Below are 25,481 nucleotides of genomic sequence, written 5' to 3'. Positions count from 1 at the left end.
GTCACACGAAAATTACTTAAATAAAGTATCACTATTCATATGTTTTTCGTCCGATATATTGGTGGAACTAAGACAGTTCTTGAAAAAAAATGATTAAATATACATGTTTTTCGATTTATGGAAGGCCGTACACGCCATAATGTATAATGGAAGTCTATGGGAAAACAATTGATGGTATCTAACCACTACCCTACTAAACACCATACATATCTCGGAAATCAATAACAAATTTCATGACGTCAAACACTAAAGTGTTGTTTTTATTCATTATTAAGACGCACATAATGCTCTCAGATTAAGTTTACATACATTCTATGATTCAATAATGTGAAAAAAAAATATTTAAAAAATGCAAAATATATATCAAAACACGCATAATGCCCAAAAATTGGCCTACGCCTTTAATAGTTAAAATAAATTAACACAAAAATTATCGAAGCAAGCATATTAACGCAGTAATGCGTATGTAAAATAAATACCACAAAAATGAAAATATGATTTTAATTGGATTACCTACACCACTTACGATGGCTTCATGCTCAATAATTAATAGTGCAAATACGGATGCTTTCGAAATTAAAAAAATAATAAATGACGCAACAAATTTAGATTTAGAAATTTTTAGGGTGGGCCGGTGGTCTAGTGGTAACACGCTTGACTGTCAATCCAGAGGTCCGAGGTTCGAATCCCGGTCCATGCACTGGAAATTTCCGAGATGCTCTTGAGTGTCTCCCACCTAACTAAGAGGCCTGCACTGGTTCTTCCCAAGAAAGACGGCTTCGTGTGTATCAGTGCTACACACCGGGCACGTTAAAGAACCAGTATGTCTATTCGCAAAGAGCTAGGCTAAGTTAGCCGGACAGGTCTGTATCTAAAATGATTTCTCTCTATCTGTTCTTGGGGCTTTATCTCACTCTGTCCCTCTTGTCAGATTGGGGGCTTTATCTCACTCTGTCCCTCTGGTCAGATAGCTCTGTGTCTGTACTAGTAAAAGATGAATGAATTTCGCGCCCTGTGTGGCTGCGTTTGCTATATGTAAAGCGCCCTTGAACGTGTTTATCATGAAAAGGGCGCTATATAAATCTGGTATTATAATAATAATAATAATTATTATTTATTCTGGATGAACTATATTATGATGACATGCAATATGCGATTTGCCATGGGACAGTGTGACAAAAATTTAATTAATTTTGATAAATGACTAATCCAATTTTGGCGAAAATATACGCATTAAAGCAAGATCAGCACTTGAATATAAGAGTTTAAAATTGCCATTGAAATCCTATGAATTAAGAAAAAAAACTCGTGCAATGCACAGCTTTTGTGTCCTTATAATTGAGAACACTTTTCTAGCTTTGTGTATTTTATATGTTTCGGCGCATCTTTATGAATTTCGGCGCATTAATGTGTGAATCTAGGCTTCCGGTGTAATAACATGATTTTTTTTACTTGTAAATGCGATATAGGTACAATAGAACAGTGATATTGCAACATGTTATTTTTTTATCTGGATTCATCTCAATGAAAAGTTATGTCAAGCCAGCATTGCCTTGTATATCACCGATTAAAATAATATAAAATATTATAATCGTTAATGACAGGTACCTTCCTAGTGTTTCATTTCAAGTGTAACTTTTTAGTTAGGTTAGAGATTTAGTAAGGAGAGAGATTTAGTTGAATACCTCATAACAATTGTAGTATAACATACACAATAGCCCGTAATATCGTATTACTTCGGGCTGGTACAAAAAGAGGCTCAACGGGGCGTATCTTTGTAATCATATATTTACATTGCGAGCGTGTTGTTATTATACGGGTCTTTTTCGGATCGTGGTGACAGGAGTGGCTAATTAGTGAAATATTGGACATATGCAAAAATAAGTTGCGAAAAGCCTCCTTAATCCGCGATCAATTTCATTGTTTTATTAAGACACCGCTAGGAATAACGGTGAAAAATCAGTTGGTATTGATTCCGATATTAATCGGGTGGAAATAAACAGCAAACAGCGCAAGGAACTAGTGTAGTCAGTGTTGATCGAGTGGCTGTGTCAATAATTCATTATTTAGGAATTTTATTGACCGACAAGGTGAAATCAGGACATGGGGGACAGGTATGGGTACTCTAGCCGGGCTCCGCTGCCACCACCTGTTTACACTATTGAGGAACGAAGACCAGCGGACTATAGATATGTGAAACGAAGGGTGAGTACCAACTTTCGTTTACTTAGCCTAATTCTAGATACTTATGTAGTGACCAGTGGTGATTCAAGGCTTCTGGTTAGTTCAGTTTGTATAGAGCACTTGACTTGCAAGCAGGGGGTCGTAGGTTTGAGTCCTACACTGGGTAGATGATTGGCGACGAGGTAAATTGGAAAGTGCAGGGGTATACTCTATTGGAAGCTGAACAGTTGATGCCTCGCTCTGCGATTCCACTGAAAAGGAAGGCTACGTGGCCAGTGTTTATATAGAGCATGTGGTATTTGCAGAGGCTATACTCTGTTTGAAGTTGAACAGTTGATGCCTCGCTCTGTGGTTCAATGATAAGGTTTAAGCCTTCAAAATTAAAGAGAGGATGGGTGTAGTGATTCAAGGCTTCTGGTTAACTAGAAGCCCGGTTAGCTCATTTAGTGCAGCACCTGACTTGCAAGCAGGTGGTCATGGGTTCGAGTCCTATATTGGGTAGATGATTTTCTCACTACAATACAACACTCCAAATCGACAGTAATATTAAACATACAAAAGGCACTTTTTAATATCTGCATTAAATGAAATGTCAAAATCGTACTGAACTCCGACGTTTACTTATAGAACTTAACAGTGATGAATGCTGGACTACCCGTGTCGTTAATGTTCATATACATGTGTAATTCTGGGGTAACACGATGTTTCTGAGCTGCTTTTATTTTCAGAAGATCTTATCTTAACTTGACATTGTATATACTCGGAAATATTCTCCATTTACTTAACTATAAAACAGTAGAATCTGTTCATCAATACAACATATGTCACATAGTATAAAATGATTTAACAACATCCTCTGTAGCAATATCTAATACATGTCAATAACATTCTGTAGCAAACTGAAATATGTTACAAGAATTATAAGGCGTTGTAAAATGATCACCGTATATTACGTGGAGCCCACTTGAATCTTGCACGTCAGTCCTTCTTACACCGCATATGATATAGTAATGTATTTAAACGTAAACTTGTTTTTGTAGTGAAGTTTTTTTTTTCAAAACAACAGTCAGACCAAAGTACGGTGTCCCGTTGGGGCCACGGCAGTATAAGTACCATAGTACGGTGTTTCGATGGGCCACGGCGGTATAAGTACCATAGTACGGTGTCCCGTTGGGACCACGGCGGTATAAGTACCGTCGTACTAACTGGCTACAGTTTAACAGCTTCTAACTAACAGCATAATTACCCGGGCCTTGTGATCGCTGCATCTATATTGGGCAATCAGATTTGAACACCAGTTTAATTTCCGACATTGTGATCGTCTTGTAAACAATGAGCTGCAGACACATACCTTTATCCCTTGAGTCAGGTCTTGTGAAAACTACACATTTCTTAACCTTTAGTCTGCTGGTGGTAAGTGATTCTGCCTTTGCGACCAGTGCAGACCAAGATCAGCCTGCAAATCCGTGCAGGCTGATCATGGTCTGCAATGTTCGCTATTCAGTCAGTAAATTTTCAGTGAACACTCCTTAAAATAACAAATGGTATTGCCCAAATTGAATGATTGACAGTCAATTTTAGAAATTTAACAGACTTAATGTTAAAGGCATTGAGCTTTGAACACTGATTTACGCTACCTCTTCTTATATTTGTACAAAAAATCATTTGTAGGACTTTGTGATCACTGTTTCTTACAAACAATAACATTTGAATACAAATACCCGCCAAACATTGTTATCACTGTATCCTACAATGAGCTTTAACACAATTAACTTCTGGACCTTGTGATCACTTTGTCTTAGAGACCATAAACTTTAAACACAGTTAACTTCTGGACCTTGTGATCACGTTGACTTAGAGACCATAAACTTAAAACACGTTTACTTCTGGACCTGTGATCACGTGACTTAGAGACCATAACTTTAACAGTAATTCTGGACTTGTGATCACGTTGACTTAGAACTAAACTTTAAAAACAGTTAACTTCTGGACCTTGTGCTCACTTGACTTAAGACCATAAACTTTAAACACAATTTACTTCTGGACCTTGTGATCACGTTGACTTAGAGACAATAAACTTTAAACACAATTAACTTCTGGACCTTGTGATCACGTTGACTTAAAGACCATAACCTGTAAAAAAATTAACTTCTGGACCTTGTGATCACGTTGACTTAGAGACCATAAACTTTAAACACAATTAACTTCTGGACATTGTGATCACGTTGACTTAGAGACCATAAACTTTAAACACAGTTAACTTCTGGACCTTGTGATCACTTTGTCTTACAGGCCAGGCGCTTTAAACACAATTAACGTCTGGACCTTGTGATCACGTTGACTTAGAGACCATAAACTTTAAACACAATTAACTTCTGGACCTTGTGATCACTTTGTCTTACAGGCCAGGCGCTTTAAACACAATTAACTTCTGGACCTTGTGATCACGTTGACTTAGAGACCATAAATTTTAAACAGAATTAACTTCTGGACCTTGTGATCACTTTGTCTTACAGACCGGGCGCTTTAAACACGACTAGCTTCTGGACCTTGTAATCACTTTGTCTTACAGGCCAGTGGCTTGAAACACAATTAACTTCTGGGCCTTGTGATCACTTTGTCTTACAGACAATGAGCTGTAAACACAATTAGCTTCTGGAACTTGTGATCACTTTGTCTTACATGCCAGGGACTTTAGACACAATTAGCTTCAGGACCTTGTGATCACTTTGTCTAACAGGCCAGGGACTTTAAACACAATTAGCTTCAGGACCTTGTGATCACTTTGTCTTACAGGCCAGGAGCTTTTAACACAATTAGCTTCTGCACCTTGTGCTCACTTTGTCTTACAGGCCAGGGGCTTTAAACACAATTTGCTTCTGGACCTTGTGATCACTTTGTCTTACAGGCCAGTAGTTTTAAACACAATTAACTTCTGGACCCTGTGCTCACTTTGTCTTACGGGCCAGGGGCTTTAAACACAATAAGCTTCTGGACCTTGTGATCAATTTGTCTTACAGGCCAGGAGCTTTAAACACAATTTGCTTCTGGACCTTGTGATCACTTTGTCTTACAGGCCAGGAGCTTTAAACACAATTAGCTTCTGGACCTTGTGATCACTTTGTCTTACAGGCCAGGAGCCTTAAACATAATTTGCTTCTGGACCTTGTGATCAATTTGTCTTACAGGCCAGGAGCTTTAAACACAATTAGCTTCTGGACCTTGTGATCAATTTGTCTTACAGGCCAGGAGCTTTAAACACAATTAACTTCTGGACCTCTTGATAACTTTGTCTAACTAACTTCTGTGCCTTGTGATCACTTTGTCTTACAGACAACGAGCTGTAAACACAATTAGCTTCAGGACGTTTTGATCACTTTGTCTTACAGGCCAGGGACTTTAATAAACACAATTAGCTTCTGGACCTTGTGATCACTTTGTCTTACAGGTCAGCGACTTTAAACACAATTAGCTTCTGGGTCCTGTGATCATTTTTTTCTTACAGGTCAGGAGCTTTAAACACAATTAGCTTCTTGACCTTGTGATTACTTTGTCTTACAGACAATGAGTTTAAACACTGATCACCACCAGACTTTCAGATCACTGTCTCTTACACAAAGTTATCTTTGAATACAAAATATCCCGAGAATCTTCTGACCGCTATTTCAAACAGAAATGAGTTTGAGGACAAAACATTATTTTTGGCATTGAGACAAATTGGTAGGTATTTGTAACGATGTAGCCCAATGTGATAGTATTGTTCTGACTGAATTGAGTAACAGCTGTAACAAGGTATATAATGATCAGATCACGACAGAACAGAATAGAAGATGCATTTACAAAACATTGACATAAATCGTTGCCAATAAGATATTTTTAAAATTAACGACATCATTTTAATGCTGATGAAAACACTGTACACACTGTAAAAATTAAGGGAATGTTACAAATATCCCACTCGCAATAACAGTAATGCCGGTAGGCTGTTTCGACATTTTCCGGTTTTTACGGAACGCCATTTGCGCGTTGAGCAAAATTTACGATCGAATAATGCCGAATGGGTTCACGTGAATACGTAATCGCACGGAGATTGTCGAGTGCATTTACGGATCCACTACCGTAATATCAAACAAAACATTTGACGATTTTGAGCGTGAACAATTTTAAAGTCAAGCTGTGTCCTACAATGTTTTGCCTTTTTAATGCTTTAATCAAGTGAATCGTTTTATGTATTTATGGTATAATATCACATTTCAACATATTTCTATAATTTGTTGCAGCTATATTTGCTCTTACCCGATAATATCGTGAAATATGGATAATATATGCGCTGGTTTTTAAATACTTAACATTCTGACACACGAAAGTATTCGTCTTCTGCTGTAAAGACAATAAAATTGTTCTTATTAAAGGTTTCTCTTGCGTCAATTGAATTGCTGAATCTTATTGATAACGTTCCGACACTTATTTAACAGAGTAAACTCACTCATTTCAAAAGAACATGAAACTTATTTTATTCCCTTAAACACACCCGTATTACTCAAAAGGGCGTAGTGTATTTGAATAATATATCAGGACTGGTATTAATGAAGTGGTTTCATATTGGTTTTCTTATTATATGATATAGTTTATTAAAGTTTCATCAATGTACTTATTCGTTATAACTATAACACTGCTGACAAAATGCAGAAGCTATTTATGGTGCATTATCATTCAACTTCATTCATGTTTGAGTTATAAGTGACTTAGGCTATTTGTTTGATAGTGGCCGTAGAGGGCAACGCCCGATGTTGCATCCAATAAAAATGCTTGAACCCGGTATTGGTCCTGTTTTCAGGAATAGGTCTTGATTTTCACATACTGACTCTGACTCAGTTGGGTGTGATATGGGTTCTGTCTATTTCATATGAATTGAACATTTTATTTCTAATCGTGCCCAATATTGCAGACTTAAAAGTAATTATAGGTTATTAGCTTTGTATCGGGAAATATGCATGACTTCTTCAGGGGAAATATTGTGCGACTTTAGGAGCGCAGTATTTTTCCGCTAAAGAATGAGTGCATATTTTTGATGCGAAGATAAAAACGTTTTTATTACATTAGTATCTACGCGTATAAATGTAACGTAAATATCATGAATTTGTTCAATAGCCTGAATAAGATTGACAATAAAGAACTAAATGAAAGAATGAATGTAACGACACATTAATTTACGTCCCGCACCCGATATGAAATTCAGTCGTCAGTATATGGAAAATATTCGTTTCCGGCTCTGTTGTAAATTGAAGGCGAATAGAAAGGAGTATGTAATAAAATAATGTTATTAATCAAATGATTTCATATTGGCCTTGTTATTTGTCTTTGGGTGGTCATGTTGACCCAAGACCGAAGGCTGCGGGCCAATACGACTGTGACAGGACAAATAATAGGTATCAATATACAATGTAAAATCACGTCATTAATGATAATCTTATTATTCATTTCCGTCATCATCTAAATTTGAGCAAGCAAATGCTTGAATCTCATAATGATCCTGTAATTTTCATATTGACCCTGATTTGTAAAAACATGAACAATTTATCTGATATTATGTCCAGTATATATCATTATACATTAAGGGCAGTGAGATGAAACAAGTTATTGAAAAGTTAAACGAGCGCATTTCAGTTGCAATCATGTATATTTTATAAACCCGATCGAGTGATTAACTACTCAAGATGTAACAAATATTTTGTTTTTGTTTTATATCGTATTTCTTCCCTGAAATAAGGAAATTATCATTTCAGACACATGTTTTTCACCTGACTCAGCCGGCTGCAATAACGTCGGTAAAAAGTAGATCATGGGTCTTTAAGCACACATTCGCTGACGACCACATAACTTTAACAAGGATGAATTATTATCTTGATTATATGGTAATTTCTTGTGAACTTCAAATGTGTTCATTCAACCTACTGCATTTTTGTATGGTTCGCTCTAAAATGTTGCTACATTTAGAATTTAAGTATTGCTCTGCATCACTTGTTTCTTATGAATGGCATTCAAATATGTGATAAAACTTTACGGGTTTTTTTTGTATTTTTTTTTTTTAAAAGAATATGGCATAATTATTGCCGGTGAATCTAGTTACCTATAGAAAATAGGTGAACCCATTTATCTTGCATTTTTTGTATTTCAAAGATATGACATTAATATTACATGATAAAGTTTAAGCATTAAACTTCGCTAAAATGTAGCTCTTTAATAAAGTTTAATTGAAATATCACAAAACAAAAAACACAAAATACTATGTACATTATATGAACCGATAGCTAAATTTTGAATTTTGTTTTGCAGGGCTTTAAATGTATACCTGTCAACTGAATTTTGATGTCCTTTGTTGAAAAGGCAATTATTAAGTTTGGGAAAGCTAGATTGATATCATATTACCTTAACTTTTTCTAAAGATGGAATGTTAATGTATGAATACATGTATACATTAAGTACCACTAGACGGTTTTGGAAAATTGTCACTTACTTGCGTAGAGAAGTCAAAAGTGGTACAAATCCAGGACCATTGTTTAGGTTCACTGGCCCCCGTTTTATAACAGAAAAAAACATGTTTCAGTGAAGATTATTGTAAAACCGAAATCCTGAATATCGAAATATCTAAAACAAATCGATAATATTTCAATTAATTTTCAAAATTTATTAATAATTCAAGTGAGTATTATTTTGGAGGACATGAGTTCGATCCTGGGCATAAGAAATATGCCTTTGTAACAAAAGTCGATGCCTCTGAAAGTAGCTGTCATGTACCTCTGCTTTATATTTTTGTAACGTGTTGAACCGAAATGCCAATTTTCTTCTCCTAATAGCGATTTCGACATTCTTCTGTTGCTATGATAAAGCAAAGTTCTGCTCTGGCCGAAGGAAGCCGAAATAGCATACGAGACGGAAATTGCCAATCGCCATTATGAGATCACTGTGGTATCAAATTCAGGGGCACTGGGAGAGTTATTGGTCGCCATTACATAAAGATTACATTTTAATTTATGTGTTTGGGCATAATGTTCAATGATACTTTGATATCAAAATTTACGTAAAAGTTTTAACAGAACTGTAAATATTTGCAAAATTGTGAATGATTCAAGGACCTGTTAAACTCTGTCCCTACATTCTTGACACTCGGACACATAAAAGTGTTTTGTCATACTTTTATAACTTTGGGGAATTTGAGACCCTCAAAATATCTGTTTTATATATAGGATGGTATATGGAGTACATTACAGCAATAAGCAATATTTTTAAAATCTTTTACGGTACTATAAAACTGAAAATATCCTCATAGGAAGGTGTGTTTCATTGTATATTGATGACAGGTTTGAAGAAGTTACAGTATACGGCAAGATATAGTCCTTAAAGTTATTTATTGCCATTAACAATAGTATACAAAACTGAAAAACTATTGCATTGTAACCGAAAAGGATTTACAAATCACACCAGAACAAGCAGCCACGATGTTGTAGATTTCTTAAGCAAAAAACAAAGCATGTAATGAAGATTTGAAACAACCTGTTAAGTTTTAGACTATCAGTTACACTGCTTTTGTAGCAAAAATATGTTGCAATGAAATTAAAATATTGAGAAATGTGAAACTCAAAAGTTACAGTAAAGTATATAATTAGACAAAGACAATTTGTATAATTTACAGGAACAATTTAATGTCCTGTAAACAATTTCAGACAGCTGCATGCGTAATATAATCTACTATGTTACAGACTACGTTTATACTTAAAAGAAGAAATGTCAATTTGAATTCTGATTTACGGCAAATTTATAGTAGCCCTGTAATAACTTTGTCGTTATTAATTTTGCAGACCCACCCCGCATTTGGCTCATAGTGCCTTTGTTAAAAATGTGGCTGCCACATTTTCCGTTATGAGCACAAAATGTATCATTTTCTAGTTAAATCTTATTTCCAATAACTGTTTTCTCAAATATTTGGCAAAGGTTTGAACAGTAATGAACACAAAAGAAAGTTTTATTGAATCTATTCTTTTATATTACCTCCCTCTATGGATCTTATTGTGAAGTGCGTGTGCATTAATAAAAGTAGTGCTTTTCTAACCATGTTTTTACGCAAAACATCTATTTGGAAAGCTGTTTCATCTGTTTTTAAGATAAAAAATTAAAGCATAATGGACCTTTAATAGGCAAATCTAAGATGATAGCATTTCATATCTTGACAGCTCTTATTGAAAAATAAGATTAGGTGTCACGTTCCTATTTATATTTTTCTATATATTATCATTTCTCAAGGCGAGAAGAAAAATAGATTGTGTTTGTTCTCTATGGTGTATAGGTATGCTACATGATTTTGCAATGTATTTTTTGAAAATAATGATGGTAATTTAGATATGAAATACGACCTCATAAGAGAAATAAAAGAGTCCACATTATTGACCACACTTTGGTAAGAACCTACTTGGGTATGTCAAAGTTACCATTCAATACATGTTGGGACTTTAACCAAACTGACTAAAGTTTGTTTGTTTGTTTTGGGTTTAACGCCGTTTTTCAAAAGTACTTGATCTTCTAAACGAAGATCTGAGAATGACCCATTCACATTCTTCTTCTGTATATTTTGGATTTCCAATATTGCTATTTTTATTTTCGCAAATCTATTTTTATTTGAACCAATCAGACGACTTGTTCGAATGTCAAAGAGTAAGAAATATTTGCAGTCAGACAAGGGTACATGTTGGGACTTTAACCAATCTGACTAAAGTATTTGATCTTCTAAACGAAGATCTGAGAATGACCCATTCACATTCGTCTTCTGTATATTTTGGATTTCCAAAGACGACTTGTTCGAATGTCAAAGAGTAAGACAAATTTGCAGTTAGTCCAGGGTTGGAACCCGAGACCCCTCGCTTACAGAGCAAGTGCCCTACCGACTGAGCTAACCGGCTATCTGACATCTTACCACATAAGAATTGTAGATATCAAAAACCAAGGCTTTTTTAAGCTTGCAGAATGTTGTAAGTTAACTTTTGATTGGCTAGCGGAAGGGTCGTCAGAACGACGCTATCAATAGCTCGTGTTCAGATCCTAAGCCTAGCGTAATAGGAGATGTACTTTAGTCAGATTGGGACTTTAATATAATAAGGCGAAGGCAAAGTTGTTCTGATTTCTTTCCATCCGTTTGATCTTCTCTTCTTAAATCATTTAAGAAAGTGAAAAACATTCAAAAGTGGCTCACAAATGAGAAAGTTATGAACATATCGATATTTGATAAAAAAAAAAAAAGTAGCCATTTTATTTCCTTTGCTTCCTAAAATAAAAGATGAATTTATTTTAAGATATTCTTTGACATGTGCTTTGAAAAAAAGGAGTTTATACATTCTTTAAACTAGAACAAATGATGTCATCTACCTGTACATTGTAAATATAAGCAATTGTAAAATTTAATAAGATATCGCTTTATGAACTATTCAGCAGTGTGTAAATGACGTCACTATTAAAACGGCTGCTTTTTGGTTCGCCATTTTCTTGAATGGTCAGACTTCTATAGCTTTTTTTCAAAAACGATCCAATTTTAAAAGTCTTTCTGCTTAATGAATGCCCTATAAGATGAATTTCACATAAATCTACTTATCGTTATGGTTAGTTCTCACTGTCTGTTATAGTCAAAACGTTGAATCAGTTATGTTCTTGTTAACAAAAAGAGATTAAAAAGTGAAAACCAAAAATGAAACCATAATGGTGGCTATTCAAAAGCACGGTGGTAAAATTGCAGAGGTTCGTTGATTAAAGTACGAAACACTAATGAGTATTGACAACGTTCATATAGTTGTTTATCGAGCTTTATACTTTTCATCGCTGCCGATTATCAGATTTTGTCGTTTCCGGTTAAATGTATGCGGCGATGGTCCTTATTGGACACCATACAAAATATATGCCAAATTATGTTAATCATTCATTGATACGTATCTAGAGTTATTCAGCATGTAATTATTGTTCCAAAATTAAATTTTATACTAAAACTGTTGACGTCATTCCAACATTTTACCCATCAGTTATTGATGAAAAAGATATCACATTTGAATTATATTGAAATCAAGAAAAATATTTAATGGGAACAGCCATTCTTTGATGTTAATAATGGAAAATGAAAATCCAATAGATTTTGGATGGATACATTTGACAGACCACCATAGTATACAAAAAATGCATAGTTACCAGCCAAGTGCAAAATTATATTATGCTAATTACCAGAAGGTAAAACTCATTCAAAATTTACCTTGCAAATTTAAATTACCATAAAATACCATTATAAAAGCTTGCTTGATATCATTTTTTTTTCAAAACAGACCATCAAACAAGTAAGGCACACGACGCTAACCTTTTTTCGATGAAGTTTCTTAATGCATCATGAAAATTTATAACCTCAGGTTTAAGGTAGTGGGCCCGTGATGACGATCGGTAATTTCTGTGAGATCACGTTCGGCATTCTTCGGACGTTTACACAGCTCAAACAAGCATGTGGCTTTCTGTTCATGCCAAAATCTAATTATCATTACAGTATTACTAGTATAAATTAATTTCTACATCGCAGAACAAAACGATCCGAATGTGAAGAAATACATTAATGTAGGGCTGCTTTATATTCTATCGGCCCTCCTGTTAGCAGGTTTCAGTATTAATTTGCATAAAATAAGTAAAGAACCTGCTTTGTAAATTAACTTGTACCATCCGATGAAGGCACTACACTACGAAAACCTGCCAGATGGCGGTGTATACCTGGGCGTTGCTTATTAACCTTCCATGTGATATATAGAGTCTTTCTCTCTTTCCAGGACCTAGCGCCAAGTGAATCCAGTTGGACCTCAGAATATAGGCGGTACACAGTCGAGGACCCACCAGATGGCGGTACCTGGGCGTGGCTTGTTGTTCTTGCCTGTGGTATTCTTCACCTTTGTAATGAACTCGTCTTCTACCTGTTTTACGACACAATTGTTATCAACCAATACAGGTACTGTTGTTTCCGTTTTTGCTTCTTTAGCTAACACTATACAACACATTCTAAAATACATTAATTACTGTAGATAGGTTATATTCACAACGAGTACATGCGATTAAAACCACTCGCAAATACGAAATATTCCTGTGTTTTAATGTGCATCAAGTCCTAGAACGCAAAGACTTGTGATTCGCGAGTTCTTAACACTGCAAATGAGTATTCTAACCAGTCAAAGCAAAAATTATCCACTCATAGTAAAGTAAAGTTTCTTGTTTAACGTGGGTAGTCGACGAAAGTCCCCATCTGGAATGGATGGAACAACGTATTTCCAGCCGAGACAACGGCAGGCGTCGTATTTACCTCCCCAGCATTCAGTCTAGGTTGGAAACAGTATTAATTTAACTAAATCACCCAGTACTGAACACTAGTCATGTTATCAGCAGCGACCGGGAATCGAACTTGGACCGCTGGCGTTGTAGTCCAACCTGCTTACCGCTGCGCCACTGACTGACTCAGTAGTATTAATGAATTGGAGTGTTCATTTAGCTCTTCTTCAAAACTAGACAAGGAACGGATCTCACTTACCAAAATCAAATCAAACTATGATACGAAAAAGACACTGATAGGCTGTATACTATTAACCATTGAAAGATCTAATACGACATAAAACGATAGTCTACCATTCAGGTATATTCGAAATTCAGAGTTTTAGTACTACAACTCTTTTTCGTATGTGTGATTATGACGAAGACTTCGCAGTCAGGAACCTCTTTAACGAACCCTTAACAAAGACGCCGAAGAGCTCAGCTTATTATCGAACTAAATGCGTAAAAATAATTAATTTTGAATTGAAAATACAATAATAGAGTTCATTATATTATTATATTTTCTAAACAGAGCCATACGAGGAGTTGTAAAGGACACATACACGGAATTTATGGTATTTGAAGACATCAGATTGACTGGGGGTATGTTGTTTAACACTATGCAATCAAATACATTGTATATGGTAAAGATCACATCCAAAGATTAAATATTTTCATGTGTTCAACCTAAAATAATGAGATCTAGTCTGTTTCTGATGTAGGATTGCAACAGTGTCCCGTAAGGGTCAACGCATGATCCTAATTCTAATGCAGTAGACATCTGTCAGCTGCACAAAGTGTAAATGAAACATCATTGTAGATGACATATTATTCTCCGCATTAATAAATAAGGCTTCGGTTGGTTTAACTAAACACGTAGATTTTCTTACACAAACACCTTTAATAAGTTGAGAAAATTTGAATGCCTTGATATCTCAGATTTCTAATAAAACAGCGGTTGCTTGAAATGCAATAAGGATGTCTGATAAAAACACATATATAGAATACTTTAAGCGAAAATTTGATACTATTTTCTTAAAAGGTTTTTAGTTGTTATAATTACATGTAGATGATACTACGTGCGATATGCATGTTCGACGATGTCTTACAGCGGGTCACTCAAATTGTATGAGACTTTTATCAATATTTACCTTAAGAAAGATAGTTTTAACACTTTTAACACAGCATATAATACTATAAAGTTTACTATAGTCTATAGGCTTAATTCTGTTTTCCGGTGCTGTCATTACGGTTGATCAGACGTGCAGAAGTGCAACGCAGCTATGGTATAAAGGTTTGAACGTCTACATTGAAATTAGTTAGAATTCCCTAAAAACCTCAACCTTACGTGACGTCCGTAGAAAGCGGACACGGGAGTGTCACGATAATGTTTATTTATTTATTTATTTATTTTCCTCGAACGTTCTTAAATAATTATTTTGCTTCAAACTGATTAAAGATGGTTTCTATTTCAGAAATTGTAGCAGCATGTGTATCAGTATTTGTCGGTTACCGGGTGGTGGCGGCGTTCGGCTCTATTTGTGTGGGTGCCGGCTTCCTTGCCGCCTCGTTTGTGGATCCCAGCGAGGAGATTGAATTAATGAACTTCCTTGTCGGCTTTCTTGGAGGTATGGTTTTTAATTACAGGTTTTTAGCTCGACTTTTCGAAAAAGAAGTAGAGCTATTGCACTCGCCGTTGGTTAAAGTTTTTGATAAAGTCAAATAGTTATGTTACTATAAAAGCTATTGACTTGAAACTTAAAATAGTTATTGACTATCAATATCTAGTCTACATCAGGAGACACAATTCCCAAAACTGATTTACATTTGAATTTTGACAGAGTGATGCCCCTTTTTAACTTAGTTTTTTGGTTAAAGTTTTAAAAAGATTTTACTGGCAAAGCCCTAATTCAGAGTCAGTCACTGAGAAAAGTTGAGCGTGCTTTCATACGAACAGCTCTTGTTTTAATTGCATCGTAGAATGTTTAGCAGTATTTTAAAAATATATATAATTGAAATTAAATGATGTTTCTTACAGGAGATGTATTGTTTGAAATGAATACCGCATTGACTTTAAAATTGCTGTGTTTCATCAGTTTATATGATTTTCTCTTTCTTTCTAGGGATCGGATGTTCCTTCTGGCGTTTTGCCGCCTATGTAGCAGTAATGGAATATTTCAAGAAACACAGAATGGCTGCCCTTATTCTGTCAGGATTTGGTCGTGTTATCGGTATCTTCATTGGATATGCAGTTCTTACTAAACCACTACAGGATGTATGGGATGTAAGTAATAAACAACTTCCGGTCTTGAATTCTCGAAATTTCTCGTCGTTTCTCGATATTTAAAAATACGGTTAAGGTAGCAAGGCAGTTTGTTTAGCTGATTGTTTGTGTAGGTAGTTTTCCACGTTTTGACGGGAAAATCTGCAGACATTGTTTCAGACGTTGGCAGGCACCTAATATAGAAACACCGACCTTTCGCAAGCCAGCTGGATGGCTTTCTCGCACGAAAGAATTCAACACCCAAAATGAGGTTTGTAGTGGCTGTAGTGTTTCGAATCATGGGCCTTCAAGAGCCGGACATCTTCGAAGGCTGCTAAGTCAGTATTACAGAAGTGTAACAAACTGAATACAAGTTTTGATAAAATCTGTTTTCATGCACTTAAAATACATTTGTATTATATTTGCATATATCTGTTGTGACGAAACTGCACATCTAAATAAGTATATATAAATAAACGTTGTATTGTCCCACAGTCGACAACAACAACAAGCGAGATTGAAGACATGACAGAATGGGAAACCTACTATCGTTGCCAATTAGTTCCAGCAGGTGTCGCTTTTATTGCCAGCTTAGTAATAACTCCACTAACCCTGATTAAAGGAAGGAGAACCGGAGACTGCGCTTGGTTCCTCAGGATCAGATCTACCCGTGTATGTCGTGCTGGCATGCTGCTCTTAGTCGTCTGCGTATATTTCCTTTATTATCTAGGTACGCTTTTTTACTTTCACTAATATGTTACGGTGTTATTATAGCTGTATGAATTAAACCTAACTGGATTTTCACTTTGTATTTTTGCTAAATATCTTCAGTTTTAGATACCTATACTCTCAGCCAATCATCAAGTAATGATATGTTATTTTTTAGGTGTATACGTAAAAAATATATTTTGATTTCATTGCTAAGATGTAACTTTTTTTACATTACTAGTAAACATAAAATTGTCATTAACAGTAGTTGTATTAGGAAAATGAGCTTTTTACACCGTTTATCATCATCACCATCATCATTATGATCATAGCCTTCATAATCCTCATCATCAGCAGCAACATCAATATCATCACCATCATGATCATCATCGTCATCATCATCATCGTTGTCATCATCATTATTATTATCTTCATCATCATCATAATTTCATCATCTTTATTATCATTGCAATCATAATGTAATGTTATCTTTTGATTTTTTACAGGTGAATCTCTACCAAGTACCCATATAATTTACTGGATGAAGGGTGTGGGCTTTAGTACCAACCATATCCTCGGTGCCCTGTTCGCCTTTGCCTGTGGCGTTCTTGCTGGGTACCTGCTACTCGCCTTCTGGCCAAAGACAAAGAAGTTATACGGTTCCATGCTGTGGATGGGCGCCCTCAGTTTGCTTATTGGGCTTCTGACCCTTCAGTTACCCGTGTTTACCAACAACTACATTTCATATGTTGCAACATATTCCGTTTTACTAGGAGGATCACAAGGTAAATTAAAAACTTCACTTATATATCCCACCAAATCTAGCATGCACCTCCACCTCAGTTGATATGGGGAAGTTGTCAGTTATTTGCAGAGAATAAGTTAGTACTGGTACAGAATCCGGGAAAAATAACTGATAAACGCATCCTGTCATCAAATAAAGGGCCAAACAAACACACTTTTAGAATTGTTTTTGTGAGTACACAGGTTTCGGCATTCTTTATACAATTATTTTTCATAATAACGGATGAATGCTTACGGAGACGAACGAAAATTGCCTTTACGGGTCCGTTACCGTAAATCTAGAGAATCCTCTGAGTTATCAGATATATATCTGATTTTGGATGAACATGTAAGTTCTGTAGGGTGCAGTTACAATCGGATCTTAGGCACAGTAACTGTCTGGTTTTTTTATCTCAGTTTTTATTGGTATACAGCGTATTCTTATGTTAGTGAGCTGTATTTCAAACCTAACACAAAGTAACGATTATACACACAGACATGTTTGTTATATATGATTACCGAAACACTGTTTAGTAAACGGTCATATTTTATCATACGCATTTTAGGCACAATATAGACTATAATTATTATCTACTATCTGCTTATTTTGTATGTATATGTATTGCTTATACCAACAGAATATTTTCGATTGAAGTTCACACATTTATTTTATTCGTTTTTTTTTCTAAATGCATTCCAGTTATGTTTGAAATCCTCCTACGTTACGTCATACCAATTGCGTTTGGTCGTCAGTACATCCGGTGGATCGAGGGACTTCTGGGATTGATGGCAGGCATCGCTACCATAGCTAACAACTTCATTGCAGGTTAAGATTTTATCGAGCTTCATTTATATGGTACTTAAAGAAGTAAGACAAACTCTAATATAAAAATGCAAGGAACGATGCAAGCAACGAATACAGTTTAAATTTTAAGGTTAAGAATTCATGTAAATTATCGTAGTGACGTCATTTCCCTTTTTTGTGGTCTCCACAATTCGCGGCCTATGAGCCAGACTACTTAAACTGCATAGAAATAAGGAACAACATACAGTAATTTCGCGATGAGCCCAAGTTTTGCTATATAGAATAAAGTCGAAAATATTGTGTATCCAACTCCTCAAACACTATTGAAAGGATATGCTTCAAACTTTCACAGATGAACAGGCTTAGTGTAGAGTTGACCATAAATAATGGACTTTTCTGTCTTTCTAGAATTGTGGCCCTTTCTTAATTTCACCAAATGGGACATAGTGAAGAAACTTTATGTATTCAACTTCTCGTACACTTTATGAAAGAATGAATTCACGGTGGTTCAAATGCACACCATCTGAATACAATTGGCTTCAAACTTTAAGTCGAACATCCTTCATGTGAAGATGGTATGTACTAAAATGTTTGCTATTTAGAGGATAGCAGTATGAGTGGGCGTCCGTGGACACAGTTCTAGTTCTTTACTGCGAACAAAACGCTTTCTACTTTCATCCGCTTGGTGGCGCCCGTTAGTAACTTCCAGCGGAAGCTGATCTCGAAGTATCATCTTGAGTTAACTTGAATGTCTTAGTTTTATGTTTATACGACATTTGATAATTGAATCTAAGGTAACATGACGAATACATCTTGATTTATTTTACAGAGGAACTGGCAGAAAGGTCTCCTGACTTTATTAAGAATGTTTTCTACTTTGCCGGCGCTGGGTTCGTCGCCGCCGGTGTCCTAGCCGTCGTCGTCATACAATTAGCAATGTGCCTTCAGGTATGTAATATGCAGGTATCATACATGGTGCTGAATTGTTCTAATATCCCCATGTATAACTAAATGACCTAAGTGCACCTGAACATTACTTCATGCAGCTATCTTACAATGTCAGAAGTACCGATTTTCTGTGAACTAGTACTGTCCTACACACATAACAAAAGTCTTTGACCATTATTGGCGAAGATTGACTGGTTTGAAGCGAACGGCCTTTACCACACAGCCTCGTAAATCGTGCTAGTGCGTCAAAACCAAACAGTAAATTAACCTTACATATTCATGATCCATTTCTGTAGACAAGCAAGCACAATCGAACATTTTTAGCTCGTCTATTCGAAGAATAAGTAGAGCTATCCTACTCACCACGGCGTCGGCGTCGGTGTCGGCGTCGGCGTCACACCTTGGTTAAGTTTTTCGTACCAGTCCACTTTTTGACAAAGTCTTTTGAGATAAAGCTTTGAAACTTTCAATACTTGTTTACCATCACCATGTCCAGTTTTAGGCAAGAGTATATAACTCCATCAAGAATTTTGAGTTATGGCCCCTTTTAACTTAGAAATCTTGGTTAAGATTTTCGTACCAGTTCACATTTTGTGTAAAATGTTTGACATATGGCTTTGAACCTTTATCACTTGGTTAATATAACAGTCTCTGTCTGTAGGCAAGAGTACATAACTTTGTCAACTATTTTGGCTGAATTATGGCCCTTTTTGGATTTGGAAATTGTACAATTTTTGTACAAGTCCATGTTTTGTCAAAACTATTTGACATGTGGCTTTTAAAGTTTGAACAATTGTTTATCATCATTATAATTTTAGGCAAGAGTACATAACTCTGTCAACTATTTTGGCTGAATTATGGCCCTTTTTTGACTTGGAAATTGGTTCAGTTTCCGACCAGTCCATGTTCTGTCAAAACTATTTGACAGATGGCTTTGAAACTTTGAACACTTGTTTATCATCATGACTTCCATCTGTAGGCAAGAGTACATAACTCTGTCAACAGTTACTATTTTGGCTGAATTATGGCCCTTTTCGGACTTAAAAATTGGTACAATTTTTGTACAAGACCATGTTTTGTCAAAACTATTTGACGTGTGGCTTTGAAAGTTTGGACAATTGTTTATCATCATGATGTATATTTGTAGGCAAGATTATATAACTCTGTCAACTATTTTGGCTGAATTATGGCCCTTTTTTGGACTTGGAAATTGGTTCAGTTTTCGTACAAATCCATGTTTTGTCAAAACTATTTGACATATTGCTTTGAAACTTTGTCACTTGTTTATCATCATGATTTCCATCTGTAGGCAAGAGTACATAACTCTGTCAACTATTTTGGCTGAATAATGGCCCTTTTTGGACTTGGAAATTGGTTCAGTTTCATACAAGTCAACGTTTTGTCAAAGCTATTTGACCTGTGGCTTTGAAACTTTTAAAACTTGTTTATCATCATGATTCCAATCTGTAGGCAAGAGTACATAACTCTGTCGACTATTTTGGCTAAATTATGGCCCTTTTTTGACTTGAAAATCAGTTAAGATTTCATACCAGTCTGTATTTTGCCTAACATGTTTGTCATATGGCTTTGAAACTTTGACCCCTTGTTTACCTTCATAGTCTTCTTACCTAGGACAAGGACTTTAGCTCAGTTATGGCCCTTATTTGGACATAGAAATTAGTTAGGTTTCGCATACCATTCGATATTTTGTCAATTAACTGTTTGATATATGGCTTTGAAACTTTGGACACTTGCTTACCAACATGGTCACACATTGCCATATAGTGCAAGAATTATCCAATCCCACAAATGCAGGTACAGTGTTTGTCTTATCTGTTCCTTTTCTTTTGTCTGAAAGTTTCAGGTAATATTTTGACCCTATACTTCTACTTCGAATAGTCGAGCGCGCTGTCAACAGGCAGCTCTTGTTATAAACGTGTTTATAAGGTGTTTAAGCGATCATATTACTAAAAATTCTTCTTTATTTTAGCTTATTAACATTCTCTGTAACTTCATTAAAAAAAAAACTTCATTTTAGAATTAATAATTCAGAGTCATAGGTGGGCCTGTTGTCTAGTGATAACACGACTGACTGTCAATCCAGAGGTCCGGAGTTCGAATCACGGTCCAGACACTGGAAATTTCTGAGATGCTCTTGAGTGTCTCCAACCTAACTAAGAGGTTTGTACTGTTCTTCCCAAGAAAGACGGCTTCTCGTGTATCGGTGCTATACACCGGGCACGTTAAAGAACCAGACTGTCTATTCGCAAAGAGCTAGGCTAAGTTAGCCGGACAAGCCTGTATCTAAAAAGGATTTCTGTCCATCTATTCTGGGGGCTTTATCTCACTCTGTCCCTCTGATCAGATCGCTCTATGTCTGTCCTAGTAGAGGATGAATTTCGCGCACTGTGTGGCTGTGTTTGCTATATGTAAAGCGCCTTTGAACGTGTTTATCATAAAAAGGGCGATAATTTTGCGTTTCTACATAGTGGTTAATGTAGGATTTCTATGCATAGTAAAATTTCTTAAAAAAAGAAATCCATAGCTCGGGTCGTATAATAAATTTCATTGTTAATAAATCATAACAATCTCTTTTTTTTTCAGTTCAGTGACAGAAACCGTGAACGTGACTACCCGCCTGGTCCAATGCCAGTTGAGATTGTGGAGAAAGTCCCACGTGAACGGAGGAGGAGGGACGACTCCCCGCCAAGATATTACCATGGATACCAATATAGATAAATAAACTGTTCTTAATATAGATATTGCTTATATCTCAAAGAAAAAATATATATTACTTAGGCCATCTTGAAGAAGAAAAAACACTCCGTCAGTCGTATTGAGCTGCCAAGAATCTACGCCGCGGAACATCGGGCAACTGCTCCGATATTTAAAAAGAAATCTACGGAAAAGTTAAATGATTTCCTTTTTTCTAAGAAGGTATACGCCAAACGCCTATGAAAATGTTTTACGTCTGTCAACGACGTAGCTATGCTTTGACCCAAACAGGTAAATACCTCGATGGTTTTTTTGTTCAAAACAATACGTAAGCTTTAGAATGTTGTTTCTTTTTCGAAGGATGCATGTATAAGGTTCTACACTGATATTTTTTCATAAATCTCATGTTGTGTCCTTGAAAGCTGAAAGTATTTGAATACACTGGTATCGTGCAATCATATGCAGTGTAACTGGAGTTTTTGGAAAAAGTTTGTTGAGCTTCAGAATCACACAAAATCGTATTTATCCCTTTTTTGCGCAATTTATATAATTTTGGTATTAATATAGTATAAAGTGAAATCCCTCTAAACCAAACAATCCCGAGACTGATGGAAAAGTTCGGTTTTAAGAGGTGTCTGCTTTAAACAGGTTATTTACAACTGGATGAAACGTGCAGTTGTTCAGTTTTAATAGGTTACTTTTTTGTAGGGGTTCCGGTATAGAAAGGTTCCACTGTGATGTATAGTCTATACTTTGTTTGGTAGTCTGTTACGTCTATCTGGTACTATTATTTCTCTGACCTGTTGATATTTCTGGTGATATTATATGAATTGATTATTTTTCTGTTATATTTTATAAACAGATTTATTTTATTTAGTTGTAGCACAATTCAGTGTGCATAGTCTGTGTAGAGCACACCCTCACATATCACACTAATGACTAAGTGTCATGGCCTCTTCCACGGCGGCCTTCAGTTCTGCTCCTTCAGTGCCCAGTGTTCTTAGTTTCAAAATGTGATCAAAATGCTGCCATCGAGACACTATGGCTGACGGCAATATCATCAACTGAAACATGCCTCATATCATTAAATATTATGGCCGAAAGAACAGACCATCTTTAATCCAATTTCAATTGTATCTTCATAGTTTTACAAATTTTTCGAAGGATGCATGTATAAGGTTCTACACTGATATTTTTTCTTAACTCTCAAGTTGTGTCCTTGAAAGCTGAAAGTATTTGAATACACTGGTATCGTGCAATCATATGCAGTGTAACTGGAGTTTTTGGAAAAAGTTTGTTGAGCTTCAGAATCACACAAAATCGTATTTATCCCTTTTTTGCGCAATTTATATAATTTTGGTATTAATATAGTATAAAGTGAAATTCTTCTAAACCAAACAATCCCGAGACTGATGGAAAAGTTCGGTTTTAAGAGGTGTCTGCTTTAAACAGGTTATTTACAACTGGATGAAACGTACAGTTGTTCAGTTTTAATAGGTTACTTTTTTGTAGGGGTTCCGGTATTGAAAGGTTCCACTGTGATGTATAGTCTATACTTTGTCTGGTAGTCTATCACGTTCATATGGTACTGTTATTTCTCTGACCTGTTGATATTTCTGGTGATATTATATGAATTGATTATTTTTCTGTTATATTTTATAAACAGATTTATTTTATTTAGTTGTAGCACAATTCAGTGTGCGTAGTCTGTGTAGAGCACACCCTCACATATCACACTAATGACTAAGTGTCATGGCCTCTTCCACGGCGGCCTTCAGTTCTGCTCCTTCAGTGCCCAGTGTTCTTAGTTTCAAAATGTGATCAAAATGCTGCCATCGAGACACTATGGCTGACGGCAATATCATCAACTGAAACATGCCTCATATCATTAAATATTATGGCCGAAAGAACAGACCATCTTTAATCCAATTTCAATTGTATCTTCATAGTTTTACAAATTTTTGAACCTGTTGCTGTTACTTTTGTATCAAATATAAGATGTGTGTAATACTTGTTGTAGAATTGACTTATATACATTATGTAATGTGTATGTATACATCAACATGAATAGTTTCATATAGTTTTACATAACTAATACAAGTATAATACCAACATTTCTGTGCTGTGTTTTTATTGAGTGAGCGAAAGGGTCGGCGTTAAGGTATTGGACCCCTAATACATGTGTAGTATTGTTTGGTATATTCTTAAAGTTGACAATATTTTGCACTGTGTTGCAAATTTTAAACAACTTTTACCGTGCCGTTTTTTGTAACTTTTGTATAATTTATGGTATTTCCTCAAGCTCAAGTAGAGACAAATTTCAACGTGATGGCCACTATCTAAAACGTTTGCAGAGAATTCATTACAGCATTAGTTTTGATAAAAGAAACACCAGACTATTGTTAAACAATTATAAAACACAAAAGGAAACTGTAAATATCATTTTTTCTAGGGTGCCTCAAGTAAACAGATTTAATGAGAAAGAATTCTAACTCCAACATTGAAAAATTAAGGTCGAATCCTGTGGGTCTGTTTTGAATTTTGCACACTTCATTCGAAAATAACCTTGGGGCAAAAGTAAAACCTACCTGCATTTCTTCCACAATATGTAATCTAAAGAACGTAGGCAAAATAGAGAACTTTTACCGCATGTAACTCAGTATTTTTAAAGATGTCTAACTTTACCCCTCCTGATTCAGAGGTAAACTCACTTTGAACAGCAAGAAATCGCTTATAAAATGAAAATTTTCCACTTTTATACAATACATCCATAATAAGTCTTGAAAGTAGGAAAAAGGAAAATATGGAAAAATAATTTTGATCCCATTGGGGCTTGGACCTACGCCCCCTGAAAATTGCAGTCAAACTATGTTAATGGTAGGAATTGAATACTCTTCAAATAGAAGGTACTCTTTTACGGGTCCAATACCTTAAATCTTGCGCTCAGTGTACGGACGCACTAAATGTACTCTATTAAACCTAACCCTAACCTTTAGTCAGTATGTTGTACACTCAATACGTGCGTACATCCAATAGGTGCGACTTAATGTTGGCGTCAGCGTGAGTAGCTACTGATCATAGTAGGTCACAACCAGTTAAATAGTTTTCCCTATATATTCTGTATAAAACTGACATTTTTTAAAGAGCCACCAAACATAGCTAGACCCATTTCAGAGAACAAATCCTTACCTCATTTTAAAGAGTTATGATAAAACTGATATAAAATGAAGAGGAAAGTAGGGGTCATGTTTCTTCTAAGAGAGATTTCTCTGGCCACATTTGCTTACTGTAAACTGACATCAAAATCACACTGCTGTGACCTGGAAGTACTACTCATACTACAATTGAGATTCACTTCACCAAATACAACCTGCTCTCCCATTCTTCCTACCAAAATGTCACAAATACATCCACAATGAAATTTAAACAGAAACTAGCTTTAATTTAGACTTCTGTTGCCATGCCAAGTGAAAAATTAGTGTTCAAATACCTGGCAGCCATTACGCGACTAGACCAGATGGCTCCCACGCTGGTTCAGACCAAATGGTTCCCACGCTGGTTCAGACCAGATGGCTCCCACGCTGGTTCCTTTAGTTTAGTTAGGCCTAGTACACCGTAAGGACAATTGGCATTTTCTGTTTTCCGCCAAACTCTTACGTAGCGGCAAGGGAGATCACTGCGTAGGAGTTTGTTTCTCCGTTTGCG

At 35.8% G+C, this 25,481-nt stretch overlaps 1 protein-coding gene across 1 annotated transcript; it reads left to right on the top strand.

The window, feature by feature from the left end:
- The first annotated feature begins 1,788 nt into the window (after positions 1-1,788).
- LOC128558932 (uncharacterized) lies at positions 1,789-23,890 on the top strand. The gene is made up of 10 exons (XM_053549265.1): positions 1,789-2,205; positions 13,026-13,201; positions 14,087-14,157; positions 15,030-15,182; positions 15,678-15,838; positions 16,313-16,547; positions 17,032-17,310; positions 18,009-18,134; positions 18,943-19,061; positions 21,666-23,890. The coding sequence occupies exons 1-10, from the start codon at positions 2,104-2,106 to the stop codon at positions 21,798-21,800; spliced, it is 1,557 nt and encodes a 518-aa protein (XP_053405240.1). The 5' UTR covers positions 1,789-2,103; the 3' UTR covers positions 21,801-23,890.
- The last annotated feature ends 1,591 nt before the right edge of the window (positions 23,891-25,481 follow it).

The sequence above is a fragment of the Mercenaria mercenaria genome, chromosome 8 (genome assembly GCF_021730395.1).
Source record: "Mercenaria mercenaria strain notata chromosome 8, MADL_Memer_1, whole genome shotgun sequence".
NCBI classification, from domain to species: domain Eukaryota; kingdom Metazoa; phylum Mollusca; class Bivalvia; order Venerida; family Veneridae; genus Mercenaria; species Mercenaria mercenaria.
Note: the sequence above shows the minus strand (reverse complement) of the source record. Positions and strands in the feature narration are given on the sequence as shown.

Coding starts and splice junctions, on each gene's coding strand:
- LOC128558932 (XM_053549265.1), top strand. CDS start 2,104: ATGGGGGACAGGTATGGGTACTCTAGCCGGGCTCCGCTGCCACCACCT. Junction 14,158..15,029: donor AGACATCAGATTGACTGGGG/GTATGTTGTTTA, acceptor TTTCTATTTCAG/AAATTGTAGCAGCATGTGTA. Junction 15,183..15,677: donor CCTTGTCGGCTTTCTTGGAG/GTATGGTTTTTA, acceptor CTTTCTTTCTAG/GGATCGGATGTTCCTTCTGG.